Consider the following 20,140-nt stretch of genomic DNA (forward strand, 5'->3'; position numbering starts at 1 on the left):
CTCCCCTCTCCTCCCCTCTCCTCCTCTCCTCCTCTCTCTCCTCTCCTCTCCTCCCCTCCTCCCCTCTCTCTCCTCTCCTCTCCTCCCCTCTCCTCCTCTCCTCTCCTCTCCCCCTCTCCTCTCCTCCCCTCTCCTCCTCTCCTCTCCTCTCCTCTCTCTCCTCTTCCCCCCCCCCCTCCTCTCCTCTCCCCCCCCCCCCCTCCCCTCTCCCCTCCTCCCCTCTCTCTCCTCTCCTCTCCTCCAGCTCCTCTTCCCTCCATCAGCTCACACTAATCTGCACTCCCTCTATTCATGTTCTCTCTAAAAGTCCTAATGAGCTCCCAGAGGGCACCAGTACCCTGGCAGCGCTGCCCCCCCCCCTCTCCTGCTGCTGCATTAATGCAGGACAGTGAGCTTCTGCTGGACTGTCCCATCATGTCCACATATGAGCAAAGGTCCGTCAGCAGCTCTTATCGTTAAAATGAGGCCGTGGTCTGAACATGTCACATGACTCTGTTACTCAGTGTTCAGATCCGTCAGTTAAAGCTGCAGCGCTTTGGCAGTTTTTCAGCAAATATTCCATAATGAGCTTTCAGAATGTTGTAAATGAGGTCATCTCAACCTGTGTGGACCTGGGATGCAGAATATCTACACCATGATGCAGACTTTGGCCAATAACTCAGGTTTTTAGGTAGGCGGGGCTCAACAGATGACTGACATCTGCAATAACCAATCGTAGCCACGGCTGGACATGGAAGTTAGAAAAGTGCTTTCTGCTTTTTTGACCCTAAATTTGACCCTAATTTCAGGTAAAGGTACGATGTGGGTTATACTGAGTTCATTACTAAAGCTAAGTTTACTAAAATGATTCTCATTAAAATTCTGCAGAACAATACTCTATTTTTGGGTCGATCAATAAAGTTGATGGTTTCAATGATGTAAGACGCCATAAAAACAACTAACTTTAACTGCATCCATTAAAAACAGACCAGATGGTGGTATGTCAGCGGTTTACACAGCCTGGACCAAAATAAAGAAATAAAAAAGTCTCCACCTGGATTTAACTCAGTAAATACTTCAGATGCTTCCGTTGGAGAATTACTGCAGTGATTCAAATGTTTCAGCTGCAACGAGTTCTTTAACCCTTGAACTGATGCCCAACCATCAGACCAGATACCACCAGGGTTCATCAGACATCATTTACACACATGGAGCAGATCTGAACCCAGCTGACATTATCTGGGATAACAGCGGTCCGATGTTTGTCAAAACCTAACGCCAACATGGATGTAATAAACAGGGTAATTAGTGTGACGTCCAAACGCCTTCATTCTGCCTTTTCCACCTGTGAAATGTTGGGTCTCTGTTCTTTTCATGCTTTTCATGCATTATCGGCACACATCAATTAACACTTTAATTAGTGTAATAACAAATGTGGAAGTGTTTCACATATTCTACACTTTTTAACTGATCTGAGAGAATCAATCCAGAGGTGTTTGTCGTACAAAGGTGGTTCCACTGCAAAAATCTAAATGTTACCAAGTGTATTTGTCTCATTTCTAGTCCAAATATCTCATCACACTTAAAATAAGACAGAACCACCTAAAGAGGAACTTTTCAGTCAGATAGAAGAACTAGATCTTGAAAATCTTATTATATAAATCTTATTATATATAGAAATCTTACCAAAAGAATTTTCACTTGTTCCACTGGAAGATTTTTTTTTTAAATTCAATATTTTTTTTGTTCAATTAATTTAGATTTTTTTTTCCAGTATATCTATATTAAAACTGGCAGTCTTTACACTTTTAATCACCAAAAAAAACAAAACAAAACAAAAAAAAAAACTATGATATGAGTACAAAAAGTAGAAAGACAGCATAATGCAGTAAACTTAGGCTTCAGGTTGTAAACTTACTTATCTGCATTTCTTTGAATGATCATACTGATAATATTTTTCTAGTATATATTGTACAATTTGCTGTTTGAACTGTGAGTAATATATATATTTAGAGCTATATGTAATATGTATGAATTTAGAACTTCATATATATATATATATATATATATATATATATATATATATATATATATATATATATATATATAGGATTAAGAATTTCTTTCCTGCGACTTTAATTATACTTCCATGGAGCAACTGTAACACACAATAATTTCCCCTGGGGTTAATAAGGTATTCCAGTCTCTGATACTCATTCTTCTATGAGTGGATTTGATTCCTTTTCTCCTGTTTTTGTCTTTTTCACACAAATGTAGAGTTTATATTAGCGTTTTATATTTGCAGTCACTTATTAAAGCTTTTCCAACCCCCAAAAATACGCAAACGTGAATGTATGAATAACAATGGTAATAATAAAAGCTAATAGAAAAGCGTCATCAAGTTATAAAACATGTATGTATGAAAAAGAGACGTGAAGTCCCTCCCAGCACTTTCACCAATAATATAAGATAAGATAAGATAAGATAAGATAAGATAAGATAAGACAAGACAAGATTCTCCCATATTTCCTAATGCTAAAGTGTGTTGTCTGATAAATCTCCCAGTACCATCTCACATATTCCATGCTGTCTCGGAGGTCTCACCTGGTTTGAAGTGAGGCAGGGAGTTGACACCAGGCCAGGTGTCCTCAGACGGGGTTCCAAGGACCTGAAAAACAGCCCAGAGATGGAGGTGAGGAAATGAAACAGCCTCGGCCACAGTCACTGGCAACAAAAACAGCAGCGGTCAGTGCAATTTATTCTCATTTAAAGATTATTCAGTGAGTTTTGTTATGAGATTTTTAACGTGTCAGATAAAGGAAAAGACAGCTTTAAACCAGTTCTTTTTAAATCCTCAAACACCAGAACATGTAAAATAACTGCTAGACCTCTAATCATAGTAATGTGCTTTGTAAATCCAGGTAAAGTGCAGTTTTAGTCTCATTTAGATCTTCAGAATCGCTGAAACAGACCTGAATAATGTACGAAAATAGATTTGTATACCTGTTTTCATTTGTTGAATTGATAATACATCTCTTGGGACGTATGTACATGGTTAATTAATAAATAAAATAATAATTCCCTGTATAACAGCCACAATAATACCAGGATAAAAGGTTTTATGTTGCTTACGTAGACAAAAAAAAAATCATCTGGAAGCTGAAAACATTGACTTTCTGAATAAAAACAGAAACTTCACAGAAAAAACATCTGACTTTTGTAGGAATTCCACTAAAATGATCTATTCTGAGACAAAGAAAATGTCAAATGTGGACTTTGAAAGACTCAAGATTACACTTTTTGTTCACACCTGATGCAAAATTACAGAAAAACAGAATAAATCCATGAGTGACAGAGGTCTGGAAGTACAATAATGAAGATGTCTTTGTTTCCCTGGCATTGAAGGGGGAAAACTGAATAAAAAAAAATGAATAAATACATAAATAATAAGTCAGATTGTAATCTTAAACACTGATATGAATACTGGTGCAGAATTTCATAATCAGTTCTTTCTCTCTTAACCTTTTCATGCATGAATTAATGATAAACAGAGACAACAGACTTTGTCCAATCAGATGGGTTTTCAGACAGGTAGGCGGGGCTAAGTAGATGATTGACAATCAGACATCTCCAATTGGATTCAGTTCTTATTTTGACTGAGATACACATCTGCATACCAACAATTTTAATGTAGTTTTATGGTAAATGTCATGTTTTGCATAAATATGTTAATAAATAGTGGATTTACGACTGATTTAACGAATACTCTAGTTTTAACTGAAGTTTGAAAAACTGTACAACATGCATGAAAGGGTTCAAAGAAGCTCTGAAAAGGGACTTTATGCCAGAGCAGCCAAAAAAAAAAGAATTATGTTTTCTAGATAATACATAGTGTGATAATTAACTGCAGAAAACAGCTTTGGCATGTGATTGGCTGCATGACAACCTTCACATTCCAGCGCTTGTGCAACTCTGATGACTGGAGTGTGTTTTATGGAAAGGCTGGTGGTGTTCTCACGCAGCCAGCGAGGCTTTATGATGACAAAACGCAGAGCGGCGGACATGCCTTCCACATGATCCGTCCTAATAGTTTCCAGATTGGCCTGTTTGGGCTGTGATCTGCAGTGCACTCTTACAGCGGCTGGAGGAACTGCTGGGTTTATAGCGCACACAGCTGGCAGGAAAGCATGCAAACACTGGGCGGAGGTGTGTTTAGGGACCGCTGGGAGAAATGTAGGTCAGATGGGAAGCAAAAAATAGTAGAATTACAGCTAAAGTTTGAGGACACACCAAGATACGGAGCAAAATATAGACCTAGAAAATAAGAAAAATATTGAAAACGCATTAAAAAAAAGAGCTGAAATTAGACTTGGAATGTAATAGAAAGCAGAAAAATTCACAACATTTTGTCCTGTAGTTACAGCTGCTGTAATACCCCTAACCACCAGCAGAGGGCAGTAGAGCACCATGGGATTCCAGAGAAACAGGTTCAAAGAAGCTGATGTCCTCAAAAGCAACAAACAGGATAAAAAATATTGATGGAAAATATTGGGTTAGATTCTGCCACTTCAGATGACATTAAAAACCTTTAAAACAATGTAAAATCTACTGTCACTTAAGGATTTAAACCTTAATTCTGCAGTTTGGACGCCTTTAACGTGAGCTGAAGAAATGACTGATTACCTCCGCCAAGGAGGTTCTGTTTTTGCCAGGGTTTGTTTGTCTGCTTTTCTGTCTGTCCGTTAGTGTGCAACATAACTCAAAAAGTTATTGACAGATTTTGATGAAATTTTCAGGGTTTGTTGGAAATGGGATAAGGAAGAAATGATTAAATTTTGGTGGTGATCAGGGGTGGGGGGGCCCACGGGGGGGGGGGGGGGGGGGGGGGGGGGGGCACTGATCAGCCTTGGCGGAGGTCTGCGCTCCCCGAGTGCTTCTAGTTCTGTTTTTTTTCTTCAGAACAGTGTTGGCTTTCTGATATAAGAAACTTTAGTGAGTGTAAAAACTAAGTAAAATGAAAACTAAAAGCACCAAGGTAAGTGAAATGAAAATAAAAAACCAACAAAAAACTTATGGAAACACTTAACACTGAACAAAATCTACAAAAAGGAACAAAGTAATGAATGAAACAGATAAAATACTCAACAAAATTAACAATAATGAACGAAACAGTCAACAGAAAGAACAAATAATCAAAACAGTTAAAAAAAATTAACAAGATAAACAAAAGTCAATAAAATAATCCACAAAATGAACAAAATAATGAACAAAAACGATAAAATCATTTTTCTTCAGGACAGTGTTGTCTTTCTTACATGAGAAACTTAAGTGAGTGTAAAAACTAATTAAAACTAAAAACAAAAGCACCAAGTTAAGTGAAATGAGAAAAAGAAAAAAACAAAACTCATGAAAACAGTGAACACTGAACAAAATGAACAAAAACCCAAAAAGATAAAATACTTCCCAGAAAGAATCTGATCTCCTCAAAAGCAGCAGCAGAACAGCAGTTGGTTCCACTTCTGTGCATGTTTTCTTCTCATTTTTCCCTTTAAAGCAGACTCAGTTGGAGTCCAGACTTCAGTGAAAGGGTCAGATGATTGCACTGGTGTCGAGGGAGTTCAGTCACTGTTTATTACATTTATCAGCACTTTTCTCTTATTGAATTCCAGTTTACGAGAACGGTCACTGGTTTTAATCCTTTGGCAAAAATGGAAAAAATGAAAGTGATAGTGGGACGTCTGCGGGTGTTTTCCTGTGTTTCTGGTGATTTCTTCTGTATTTTGTGTTGATTGGTTTATATTCTGTGTTCATTTAGATACAGATGAATTAACTGATCTGAGTATCGTTCAATCACTCCATGTCTTTTTTTTTGTCTCCAGTGGAATATTTGATGAATCACAGTTGGTTTGATGATGATTTGCAGAACCTTAATCTGATTTTAACACATTTACACTTTGTGGAAAATTATCAGACCTCCCTTGTTTTCTTCAGTTTCTTGTTCATTTTAATTCCTGGTCCAACTAAAGGTCCATCTGTTTGGACAAATATAATAAGAACAACACAAACAGCTCATAGTAGTTGAATTTCACAGCTGATATCTATGCACTGAACATGTTTTCTGGATAAAAACCCAAATCCCTTCAGTTCTTCCATCAGTATCTGTGTCATTGTTCTGACAAAAACTGCTTTTATTCATTCCATGTTTTCTTTTCTGTCTGTTTTAGTCACATGACACACACAGGAGTTCGGACTGGACTGCAGAACCATAGTTTTTGAGGACTTTTAATGGTCTCATCATTTTTTGTGCGACTGTAGAAGCTGCTCGTCTGTGGTTTCAGGTCACCTTCAGTGAATTCAAGCTACATTTGCATCACGTCAAACGCATGTTAAACAGCCACATAATCATCCTTCAGCTGCACTCGGGTGATAAACTGATGTGTTAGATTAGAAAATAATCTATAAACTGTTTCACTCTTCCATAGTATCGTTGTTAATATGAATAAAATATTCCTCTGATCGTCGGTTCTTGGTTGAAACAGTGCATTTTGTTGAATTATTTAAAGTACTGCACTGTGATATTAAATGAAGTTAAATATGCAAAAAGCCCAGCAGGACAGTGAAGAAACAATCTGCAGCAACTTTCCAGATACAGTGAAGTTCATTTGGCCTCAGTCTCATGGTTTCCTTTTCTTGAAAACATGACTCTGTGTTTATGGAAGTTGCTCTATATGTGGCCGAGAAGCGCATCGCGGTGTCATGGAAATCTGACCGCCCTCCTCTGATACGTGGACTTTTGAGATGAACAGCTGCATCCCCCTGGAAACAAAATCAATTACTGTCTCAGAAAACGATAGAACACCTTTGTGAAGACATGGCAGCCATGTTTAGACCATACTGGTACATCTTACACCAAGTTTTTCATGTCATTATCTGTGCTGACCTGGTGCACTGACTGTCCCCTTTTTTCCTTTTGTTAGAAGGTTATCCTGCTTGTCTTACTAATTATTGTTCTGTCTTTATAATGTTGATATATTTTGTTTGTAGACACTGCATACAAAAAAATGAAAATAAAATACCCCCCCCCCCCCCCCCCAAAAAAAAAAAAAAGAAAAAAAAGAAAAAGAAAACATGACACCCCTGGCTTTTCCTTTGGACATCTGTGCAGAACTTCACCCATATTTACTAAATGTCAAAAAAACAGAAGGACGTAATGTTGGTTTTTCCATTAAATCACAAATGCGATGATTTGTTTATTTATTATCACGAGATGACACAAGAAGTCATTCCACAAACAAAGCGACCGATGTAAATGTCATGATGATTTACAGATATATTCATTATTATTCTATATTAGCCCTCTATTTCATACTAAATTCAAAAATGATGGGGTTTCCTGCTGTGTCCACACATACTGCACCATGGTGCTTTTTAAACTCTTCTTCTTCGCTTGTTGTAACGTCCGTCAATATCTGGTTTTTTTTAATTCACGTGACTCTAGTTGCAGAAAAAGGTCTTTCCATTGCAGTTTTGCGTGATATACCAATTTCACTACACCTGAAAACCCACCTCCTGCCAGCGCGAAAACTTTTCATCAAAAAATGAGAGTTTTGGTGAAATTGTCCTTTATTTTTATGCTCAACTTATATTCGTGCAATTTGAGGGTCAATGGAAAAGCGACTGATGACATACTGAAAGTGATCCATCCTGGGACAGAACCGTCACCTTCTGAATTCATATGTTGTGTTCTTCTGCCCGGTTTATGTTTGTGTTTGAAGTCCTCAGCTGTGATAATAAGGAGGAAGACGCCACAACACGAAGAAGTGAACGAAAAAAAAGGAAAAAAGGCCTGGGTCTGACGCAGACACAACAGCTGAGTTGTGTGCACACATGGGGAGTTACGGCAGCGGTGGGGGTGTAACGGAGGCCATGGGGGGGGCACGGGGGGGCACGGGGGGTGGATCTGTGTCTGGTCCACGGAGCTCAGATCGACCTGCATTACTGATGATCTGGTCACATCTGAAGGGGACTGAGAATGTGTGAGTGTTTCTCAGGACAGCAGACGGTGGTGGAACAGCCTGTAAACCAGCCGTCCTTTAGAAGAGAAGGAAAAGCACCACGACAAAAGGGCCTGGCGTATCCATGGTAACAGCACTTACAGTAACAGCACCGACACATTCGAGTCCACCATGAAGGATTTGCATTCAAGTTTTTGGTTAAATGTCAAAGAAAAGTCAGAAAAGATAAGATAAAGAAAGGAAAAATAAGGTAAGATAAGATCATTTAACATAAACTAAGGTAAGGTAAGACAAAGAAATAGGAAGTGAAGTAAGAAATATTAAAAGGATTTTAAAATATATTATTATTATTAATAATAATAATAATAATAATAATGTAATCAAGTCTTGAAGTCCCAGCACTTCCACCAATAAGATAAGATAAGATAAAATCTTCTCTGTGCTTTTTGCATTTCACAAATTCATCCCATAGGCCGTTTTTGGACCCTTTTGTGGCCGTTTTTGGACCCTTTTGTGGCCGTTTTTGGACCCTTTTGTGGCCGTTTTTGGACCCTTTTGTGGCCGTTTTTGGACCCTTTTGTGGCCGTTTTTGGACCCTTTTGTGGCCGTTTTTGGACCCTTTTGTGGTTGAATAAGTTAGAACAGGAATATATGAAAAACACAGAGGCCTCTGGAAGACTATTCAGTAGAAAATGAACGGATGAAAAGACTTTTCTGAACTGAAAAGCTGTTATTGGTAAGAATCAGGACATTTTCTGGCCTCCACTTAAACTGTACCTAATATAATGTCCCTGTTTATGGTGTTGGGTTTTAATGATGTGGTAAAAAAAGTCTGTCTATATTCTGCCCAGACATCTGAAACGTCCAAGGATCTGCTTCTTTATTTATTTATTTTTTTGCAGAGCTTTAATTAATGTGTTTCCGTGTATGAAACAGAGACGCAGCTCTTGGGTAAAATGCCGTGTTTCTGTAAAAGATGGGATGTCGTTAATTAAGTGGAGAAATCTGAGCGAACACGACCACATCCTGATGAAACATGAGTGAGAGTAGAACTACATGTTCTTTCCTTTTGTCTGGACCAGTTTAGAGCCAATTATTCCAGAAACACTGAGAAAACGCACCATTTTCTGTTGTATCATGCAACAAGTAGTGGATCAATGCTTCAATAAATATACGTTTATCAGCTGATTTTAAATTTTTTATATAGTTTTATTGGTTTTTATACACCTAACTGCTTTTTTAATCACCTGAAAAGTATTTGTCATTTTAATTTGCTGCCTCTTTAAAGCACTTCTTTACTTGGATGTTGAAAATCGCTCCATAAATAAAGATTATTATTATTATTATTGTAATATTATTGTCATAGTTACAACACAGCCTGTCAGTGGCTATAAATGTCACAGCTATTATCCCTGTCATTGCCAGGCTGGTTATTTGACTCAAGTAGGAGTGTATTTGTGCCATAAACGACATATTATTCCACATCATTACCTAATGGCTGTAATTATGCTTTCAAAAGGGGTTTTGTTAAATCATATTTTTCACAGGGTTCGGCTGTTATTAACTAAGATGTTGTTACACTGATTGGCTGCTGGAACAGGGTAGACAATGACTGAAAAGAGGCAGCTGCATGAAATAAATAAAGACTGAAAAATAACAAACCTGATAAAAATATTTATGGAAAATATTCTGGTACTAAAGACCACATTAAAAACTTTTAAAATCATGTAAAATCTACTGTCACTTAATGATTTAAACCTCCCTGACTGTTCATTCTGAGGTCTGGACGCCTTTAACGTGAGCTGAAGGAACGACTGATTCTGTTTTTTCCTTCAGAACAGTGTTGGCTTTCTTACATGAGAAACTTAAGTGAGTGTAAAAACTAATTAAAACAAAAACCAAAAGCATCAAGTCAAGTAAAATGAAAAAAAAGGGAAACACTTAACACTGAACAAAATGAACAAAATAAGCAACAAAACAGATAAAATACTTTGCAAAATGAATAAAAATGAAAAGAAATAAGCAACAAAAGGAACCAAATAATGAATGAAACAGATAAAACACTCAACAACATTAACAAAATGAACAAAAGAGTCAACAGAAGGAACAAAATAATTGACAAAACATAAAATACTCAATAACATGAACCAAAATGAACAAAATAATCAAACAACGCAAGAAAATAATCTACAAAAAAGATAAAATATTCAACAACAAAAAAACAAAAATCAACCAAATAATCAACAAAGGGAATAGAATAATCAACAAAACAGATAAAATACTTAACAAAGGAAAAAAAAAAGAAATATGACAAAACACATAAAATACTCAATAAAATGAACAAAAATGAAAATAATCAACAAGTGGAACAAAATAATCTACAAAACAGATCAAATATTCTACAAAATGAACAAAAATGGATAAATAATCAACAAATTGAACAAAAGTGACTAAACTAATCAGTTTTATTCAACAGCTTCTATAAACCACAGTGTTGGTATTTAGTGTGACCTCCCTTTAACCTTTTTGTTCAGACAATATGAGATGGACTGCATTCATTTTCTGATGTGTTTTATTCTGCTTCCTGTCATGGGGTCAGAGGTCAAACGAAAGACTGACTTGAACTTGAAAAAATGCCCGATCCTGTCGTTTTCTTCAGGACGGCGTTCTCTTTCTTACATGTGAAAGCAGAAGCCCCGCCCCTTTCCCTGCACAGACACAGTGATGGACACATGAAGCAGCGCGATGAAAGGCAGGACGTGACCATCCATGACGTAGACCTAGCCCAGATTCATCTGTCAGCATGTGTGAGTGTATGCAGACACTGACAGATCAGAGAAAGTGAGTCCACGCAGGAATGTCTATGAGGTCAGAGGTCGTGACCCGCAGCTCCGCCTGCACATTCTGCTGAGCATACATACTCCCACCCCCCATTGGCTGAGACACGGACCACCCACCCGACCAGACACAAACAGTAGGTCTGACCTTCACACACGATCTGGAATTATATTTACTCTGGCAGACAGGGAGGACAGACGGACGGACGGACGGACGGACGGAAGAACAGGGACAGGCTCCAGACATCAGTGCAGGACAAATGTCACTTCACTTTAAGGTGGTGAACATGGGTCCAGGTCAAAGGTCAAGGACAGTGGCTCCAAATGAGGCCAATACGGACATGTTCATTCAGTCTGAGTTCAAACAGATGCTTTGACTGACACCCAGGTTAGACTTTAAAGGTGCTGTATGTAGGACTGTGGCCCAAACTGGTACTGCGGTCACATTCAAATACTGTACAGATGGTACCCCCCCCCCCCCCCCCCCCCCGCCCTTTTTTGGTATCACCTCCACCGAGCTTCCAAACAATACTACATGTACTACACTACAATAAACATGTACACTGCACCAAGCACCACACACGATTAGAGGCACATCGGCCCGATCCCAGAAAGAGTCGCACGAGTGAGAAATCGTCTCTAAACTCGCACAGTGTAAGGCCGCCTTAGTGGACAGTAAATCTGTGGGTCCATGAATCCACATGAGAACAGATAAACTAGACCAGGGTCGGTCCAGGAGGTTCAGTCTGTGGTGGAAGACAGAAACATTCAGACCAGACAATAGGCAACGAGCGAGTTTATCAGCAACTCTGAGCAGACGACACAGAAGTAACACCGCATCGCTATGACGACCAGGTACTGTAAAGTCAGTAGTATCCTGGAATGGAAACGGTCTGCAGGAATACTGAGCCGAGCCGAGCTGGTTCCATGTTGTGGAAACGCGGCATAAGCTATCATTTAGCATTAGCTCACCTCAGACCATTTGTGCTACTACAACTCCACCCCTTTTGTCCAAATATGGTCACTAATGGCTCCAAAAAGTCAACATGACAGTGGCCACATCACAAACTGCTGACTTTACAGCAGCAGCTCAGAAACCAGTGGGTCACATCACAGTTGTTCTCCACTATCTTCATTCAAGAAAACATCTTGAATTTTGCTTTACTTTGAATTTCACGTAGCGTACTTTCCACAATATAAGCCACACCTGACTATAAGCCACACCCACCCCGTCTCCAGCGTCTCACCATCGCTTCATTGATGCCACGCTTACGTGCAGCGGCTCTATTTCCTTCTTCGTCAGCCGGATCGATCGTTAGCCCAGAAAACAGAAATTAGCCGCACCATTTTACAGCCGTGGGTTCACAGTGTGTGGACAAACGTAGCGGCTTATAGACCAGAAAATACGGTAGATATTTTTGTCTTTATTTACAGTTTTCAGGCAGGTAGTTCAGCTCCAGACTCAGTTTGCAACATAGAGTAGAAATTAAGGAAGTTGAAAGTACATATTACTAGTTGACCTGCATTAACAGCAGTTCAGCAGCTTTTATTATGTTTGTGTTTATAAGTGAAACTACACACACGAATGGGCCATGAAATTAGACTTACTTTAATTTAACTGTTAATATTTCTGCCTCTAATGTTACTTTAGTGTCATTTTTGCAGCATGTGACTTTTTTTTAAACTTGCATAATATCTATTGTGTAATACAGATTACAGATTTCTTTATTGTCATTTGACAGCACAGAGTACATCAAATGAGATTTTGATCGATGATCAGGGACATCGGACCGCCACCACTGAACCCTTTTCTTCAAAATTTGCAGTGAAGAACACAAGATAATGCAAAGCACAAATATGAGACTTCATACAGTTTTCACACAGTACACGTGGACACATGTTGGAATTTTTTCATGGATTTGAAGGGAATTCAGGGGACAGGGTAAAAAAAAAAAGAGTGGACAGCAGATGAGGTTTGGGGTTGGGGCAAAGGAGAAATGTATGTGTTGTGTATTTGTTATAATTTCATATACGGTTCATGTTGGAGTGTTCCAGATACTTTTTATATAGTTTTATGTAACCGGACATTTATCCTTTTCTGTAGTTAAGATGGTCTTTTGCAAAGTTTCTGAGTGCTTTTCCTGATGCTCTTCATCTCCATGTTCACCTCTGCTCGATTAAATGATACGTACCAGGTCCAAGTTTTGCACTTGGAGTTTTGACTTTAAGTTTCCACCAAACTCTAAGTTCAAGTTTTTCCTTTAAGCACAAGAAGTCTTTGATGATGAAGTCGTTTCAAGTGCAGCGTTAATGAAGACACCCCCTGCCTGCTAAATGCATCTTCTAAGCTCTGTGTGTCTTTGTTAATGCTGAAATCATCAGGAGCTTTTATGTTCACCAGCTCCTCCAGAACCACAGCAGACGTTGGACAAGTGCATTCAAGGACCGACTCCATGTTACAAGTAAAATGACCTTCACATGTGAAATCTGTGAAAACAAACGCGGTTTTTTAAGTGGTTGGATCCAAGGTCATTATTATTATTATTATTGTTATTATTAATTAAACAAATGGAATGAAAAGGTTTTTAACCCTTGTGCGGTGTTCAGATTTTGGCTCTTCAGCCAGTGTTCATGGGTGTGGTGGATCCACTGCATTTGGAGGTTTTTTAATTCAACATAATCAAACTATTTAATGTTAAAATACTCAACAGATGTTTACTTTATCCCAATTACAAGCAACTACAAATGCATATGTTAAATATCTGCCTTTCTTAGATCACAGTTATGAATTAAAGTGCTATTTGTTTTTACTTAGTTTCTGTTTAATTAAATGTAATATAATCAAGACATGAGACATGAAGAAAAAAATTAATTAAAAATAACTACTCATCATTTTTCTTTTAATAAAAAATGAAAACAGGTCCCACAGACCCAAACACCATCCAAGGGTTAAGGTGTGGAGAAAAAAAATGTTTTCTGAGACAAAAGGGATATTTTATATAGAATATTTTCATTGTTTTACTTTAAAGGAGTGATATTTGTTTTTTTTTTTTAAATGGAATTCCTCCTTTTCCGTCATGTCCCTGTGCTCTCCATAAACTGTAAATGCTCTGCTTGGCTCTGAATTCTTCATTCACTCAACTCCACAGGTCCATCTTCAACCCTGTTTCTGACTAATGACAGCAAAGGTGGTCTGGAGCGCTGGCCCTTTAAATGCACATGACCCCGCCCCCTCCAGGTTGTTGACCATGTTTTCTGTCCCATTCAGACACTTGTGTTCATTAATACAACCACCAACTGAACATTTTAGGTAATCGTCTTGAAGTTTATTATTCGATTATTATTTCAGTTATATCTTGTATTTTTTGGTCTTCTTTTTTTTTTCTTGTGTATTTTTTATTTCCGGGGAGGTATTTACATAAAACTTTTCTGGCTTCTATCCTCTCCTGCACAATGGTCTTACTTGCATGATTTTTTTTTTTTCTCTTGCTGTCTATGATGTGCAAATAAATAAAATCAAAAAAATCAAGTTTGGTCATATTTTCAGTTGTTACTACAACCGCTGCTGCTGACAAACAATTATGGCGTACTCAGAGAAATGCTCATCAGAAGTCTGGACCTTATGTGCAAATGTCGTGATGTAACTAGTTACAGACGTAACAAATTAAACAGGAATTCAAACAGGTTGTAGAAATCCACTGGATTTTTGCAAAAATGAATCTAAAGATAGCTTTGCAGCAGCTGGAGGGTTCAAATTCAAACTGTATGAACTATTAGAGTCCAAATACACAAATAAATGAAGCACAGACTAATAAAAGTGGCTTTAGACAAATATAAGCCCTTTAACAGAGAAATGAGGACAGTACTCTGAAGTTGAACAGGACAGAGGGATGCAGCGGTGCTAATTTTTCCACTAAGTCACTCACCGAGGGTTGTTTTCGGTGATTAAATCTCAAAAATCTCCTCTAAAATCTGGATGAAAATGATCATGGTATAAATACAGGGTTTCCTGAAGATTTATGGCAATGTATACTTCACAACATTCTTTCATCCTCAGCTGTTTCAGACACAGAGTCATTCAGTTGACAGTGGTGCACAGACTGCACTGCTCCAAAGTCAAGTGGACTAAAACTCAATGGGACTTGAATTCTACTTGTGATGGTTGTGCAGCTGAAGCGGCCACACTGTCTCATATGTTCTGGTTTGGTTCCAAACTGAAAAACTTTTGTCAGTCTATATTTAAATTTCTTTCTGATGTAACTGGGTCTCATATTGAACCTGAAGCAACAATCGCAATATTTGGCATTCCATCAGGTTCTTTTCATTTGAACCAAAAATCTAAACATCTAAACATCTAACTGCCTTCCCCACTCTTCTAGCTCATAGACTTATATGAAATTATACTTATACTGAAATGGAAAGATCAACAACCTCCAACATTTAAATCTTGGTTTCTGGCTCTTTGACATCATTTAACATTGGAAAAAATCAGATATTCTATAAGAGGATGTGCCAGTAAGTTTTCAGTACATGGAACCTGTTCTGAATCCCATAAAACAGGTCCATCCTGCACTTATTCCACAGGAGTCAGATTAATACGAGTCTGTGACTATGTGTGTTCCTTATTATTTATTTATTCATTATTACTGTCAATTATCATCTTTTTTACAGTGTAACAGGGTGGGAATGTTCATGGGTTCATGGCTTTTCAGGCATGTAAATGGAACTATTGTGCTGTTCTTCTGTCTATGACTGATATGATTCTTGATATTTGTGTTATTATGTATGTTGTGCTAGTTGGCATATATGTTAAATTTCACTGCATGTTGGGAATAAATCACTAAATCAGAAAATCATTAAATCAGAAATCAGGTTTGGGTATAAAAAAAACCAAAACAAACAAAAACAATGACTGTGTTCTGCTTTTCTGGATGACTCAATATGTAATAAAAACATTTTGAACAAAAAAAAAAAAAACGGTGCAGCAAATTTGTGTTTTCATGTCATTTACCAGCGCTACAGACCTGAACAAACGTGAATGTTGTCCAAAAATGGAAACTTTATTCTTCTATATTCCATATCCACTTGTTGTTGTTTTTTTTAATCTCCATGACCCGGTCTCCAGGTCCAGGTCCTAAACCGACCCCTTCCTCAGTCCTACCTCTGCCCCCCCATGTCCTAACACTGACCCCAGGCCTCCATCCCTCTCTAAAAAAAAAAAAAAAAAGCACAAACCCACTCCCACCCCGGTCACATCGAGCAGATTGGGGTCACCTCCAGGCGGGGGTCAAACGGATCAGAACCAGAGCCAAGTGGATCAGCTGTCTCCCACCGCGGCCGGGTGGAATGTGTTCGGTAAGCCCCCGTCTATCCTGCCCGGGTTTCAGCAGATGGATGCTCATGTCACCGGCGCAGCGGCTGTCGGTGAAACGGCATTATTTATCTCCGCAGAGGCCTCTGGTTCTCTGGAGGGTAGATCAGCTGACATGTGCAGTGGATTAGGCCTCATAGCAGGAATCCACTCTGAATAAGCAGAGGTCTCCACAGGGGGAAACGACGCTTTACGACGTGGAAGCGCTTTGGTGAAGCACCGCGTATGAAGGAGCCGCTGACTTTTGTTTTGAACACAAACATAGAACGTTCATAGTCTGTGTAATTAAAGTACAGCGACTGAAGTGACAATAAAGACATAAAATAGGACCAGTAGCCTTGTAGCTCAGCGTCATGTTCTATTAAGCATCAATAACAAGTTGAGTTTGTGAGGTCGTCAGGTTCTGCTGCGATGTTCGAGTCCTGTGGGTGGTACTTTCACTGGAGGAGAACGACAACGAATGACATGAAAGTCCACACACAGTCACAGAAAAATGATTAGACCATCAAAAGTCCTTAAAAACTATGGTTCTGCAATCCAGTCCTAACTGCTGTGTGTGTCATGTGACTAAAGCAGACAGAAAACAAAACATGGAATGAATAAAAGCACTGTTTTTATCAGTACAATGACACAGATACTGATGGAAGAACTGAAGGGATTTGGGTTTTTATTATTAAAACCATGGATATCAGCTCTGAAATTCAACTACTATGAGCTATTTTTGTTGTTCTCATTATATTTGTCCAAACAAATGGACCTTTAGTTGGACCGGGAATTAAAATGAATAAGAAACTGAAGAAAACAAAGGTGGTCTGATAATTTTTTCTGTGACTGTATGACTTCCTGTCAGTGCTCAATAGTAACTATACTGATATCTGTGACCATTTCTATGTTATAAACTATCAAAATATGTCCCATTATAAGTTAAGGCAAATGTTTAATATTTCAAAAAATTTGTCAAAAATTCAAAAATCTAAATTTCTCTAAACTATGATCAACCTTTGTAGACCCTGTCCCAACGAAAGTACATAAAAAACGGAAATGAATCTGACCAGTAGTTTCAGAGAAGGAGACTGTTGAAATCTAGATACTGGTGACCTTGAGTTTGACCCTTCAAGGTCACTCAAGGTCAAAGGTCATGGACCCAAATGAAAGTCTATATATAACTTCCTATCAGTGCTCAATAGTAACTATATTGATACCTGTAACCACTTCCATGTTATAAGCCATTAAAATATGGAACATTATAAGTAAAGACAAAATTGAAATATTTCAAAAATTCCTCAAAAATTCAGAAATTGAAATTTCTCAAAACTGTGAACAAACTTTGTAGACACTGTCCCAAAGAAGCTACATATATAATTGTAGAATTAATCCGACCAGTAGTTTCAGAGAAGAAGACTGTTGAAACGTAGACACTGGTGACCTGGAGTCTGACCCTTCAAGGTCACTGAAGGTCAAAGGTCATGGACCCACATGTCAGTCCATATATGACTTCTATCAGCGCTCAATAGTAACTACTGTAACTACTGTAATAGTAACTACTAGGAACTACTAATAGAAGCTACAGGTAAACTTTGAAATGAATCCGATCAGTAGTTTTGTCAGAGAAGATGTTTGAAGAAACTGCAAATGAAGACAACAACGAAGACAACGATGAAGATGAAGACCACGACACACAACAGCTCATGGCCTATTGGCTGGTGAACCAATAAATAACCCTTGTCCTGTTAAGAAACGTTGTATCATCATGAAGTAAAATGCACTTTTTTGTCTTCTTCGTTGGAGAAAAAAGGCTTTTATTAAATATAGGCTTTTGAATTTTTGTCTAATATATAATTTTACATTTGCATTATTTTCATATTATATCTTGAGCTGGAGAAGGTGTGTGGGGAGAGGGAGGTCTGGGCGTCCCTGCTTAGACTGTTACCCCCGCAACCCGGCCCCGGATAAAGCAGAAGATAATGGATGGATGGATCTTGTTACATCTTTGAAGTGATTTTGTCTTATCTTATCTGTACATTTTTACTGGTTTTGCAGTTATACATGATTAGAGGAGTTACGAAGATCAACAGAACATGTTTTAAAACCTGATGATACTTATTCTTATTCATACTTTCATTTTTGCAAATTTTTGTTATTGAAAAAACTTACAATAACTGACCTAAAATATGGGGAAAAAAATTCTAAAATGGCTTGCAGAATGAAAAAGACAAAAAAAATAGGAGGAAAAGAAGCAAATCCATAATAATGTGTTTCTATAGAACATTCAGACTCTTACCAAAATATTTTTTGTGATTAAAAATGTTAAGACTTGTAGTTTTAATACAAATAAAACCATTTTTGTTTTGATGCTGTTTTATTCTCAGCTCAGTCTGAGGTGTGCAGACTACGTCAAACACTTCCACATTAATTATTACTGTAATTAAAGTGTTAATGGATCTGCAGGGAATGTTTCGTTTGCCAAGGTCGTTGAAAGCGCCTTCGAAAACGCGTTAAAAGCATGAAAAGGAAACGCAGAGCCAAACATCTGACATGTGGAAAAGGCAGAAGGAAGGACACCATCAGCTGTTCTTATCCTGGATGCAAACGGGGTCAGATTTGAGCCGTTTCTTCGTCTTATTTTCTGTGAATGTGGGGTTTGTTTTAAAGTTGCCATGGAGACCCAGTAAAAGCTTCACTCTGAACTGAACGTGTTTGTCAGAGGCAGCGTTTCCAGAACTACAGGCTTCACAAAGACACAAACAGATCATGTCAACGTGAAAGATGAAGCACGGGCTGGTATCCGTCATGATCCGATGGATTATCTGCTCAGTCTGACATGTAATGAACCTGCACCTGGTTGAAGAGATGAAGATGGAACACAACACTAATGCGCTTATGTTTCTATGTTTAGGCCACAGAAAAACCTTTTCTGCTAATGTTGTATTATATTTTATATTTTTATTCAGTGCTGGGCAGTGTGGTTGAAATCCTATCATGATAGAAGTATGTATATTGAAACAAGAATGAAATAAAAGATGAAAACAAGATGAAAATTATGACAAAATTAGATGAAACATGAAGAAGAATAAATCTGTGTAAAAGGTGAAACAGCAAAAATAAAATGTAAAAGATGAAATGAGATCAAAGTGACTACAGCACAAGTCAAAATAAGATTAAAATAAATGAAAATGTTAAAAAAAAAACATAAAAGGAGAAGGTGAAAGTAATAAAAACAAAATGTAAAAGATGAAATAAGACAAAAATCAAGACAAAAAACATAGAAGATCAAATCTGTAAAAAGGTAAAAGACAAAAAGTAAAAACCAAAATGTAAAGGATGAAACAAGATGAAGTCAGTGATGAAACCACACAAGATGAGACAATATCAACATGATTAAAAACAAAAAAGATGAAATTAGATCAAACAGACGATGGCACAACTCAAGATGAGATTAAAATAAATGAAAATTTAAAAGAATAAAATAAAATAGATGAAAAAAACAAATGGAAACTAGGCGAAAGTAATAAAAACAAAATGTAAAAGATGAAATAAGGCAAAACTAAAGATAAAAAACACACTAGATGAAATATATACAAGACAAAGCAAAACTGAAACGTAAAAGATGAAATCAGTAATGAAATAACATAAGATGAGTGGCAAAATAAATGGAAAAATAGAGGAAAATAGTACAAAATAGATGAAAAACCATGAAATGTTAAATGGTAAAAACAAACTAAAAGAGATGAAACAAGATGAAAATGATGTCAAAGACAAAACAAGAAAAAAATGTATTTGAAAGGCAAAAACGATGAACCACAAAAAAGTGAAAAAAAAGACAATATCAAAATGATTAAAAACTAAAAATTAAACGAGGCGATATCGACAATAAAACAACAGTGTTAAAAATAGTAATAATTTAAAAAAAAAAACAAAAACAAAGCACACAGAAAGCA

The 20,140-nt window shown here is 37.5% G+C and overlaps 1 protein-coding gene across 4 annotated transcripts in view; it reads right to left on the reverse strand.

The window, feature by feature from the left end:
* The window catches only part of cdk14 (cyclin dependent kinase 14), a 461,964-nt gene that overhangs the window by 144,818 nt on the left and 297,006 nt on the right, over positions 1-20,140 (reverse strand). For all 4 annotated transcript variants that reach the window (XM_030157361.1, XM_030157362.1, XM_030157364.1 and 1 more), the window contains one exon: positions 2,584-2,647. In XM_030157361.1, coding sequence (XP_030013221.1) covers positions 2,584-2,647 — 64 coding nt within the window. The remainder of the gene's footprint in view (positions 1-2,583; positions 2,648-20,140) is intronic.

Source organism: Sphaeramia orbicularis, chromosome 16 (assembly GCF_902148855.1).
Source record: "Sphaeramia orbicularis chromosome 16, fSphaOr1.1, whole genome shotgun sequence".
NCBI classification, from domain to species: Eukaryota; Metazoa; Chordata; class Actinopteri; order Kurtiformes; family Apogonidae; genus Sphaeramia; species Sphaeramia orbicularis.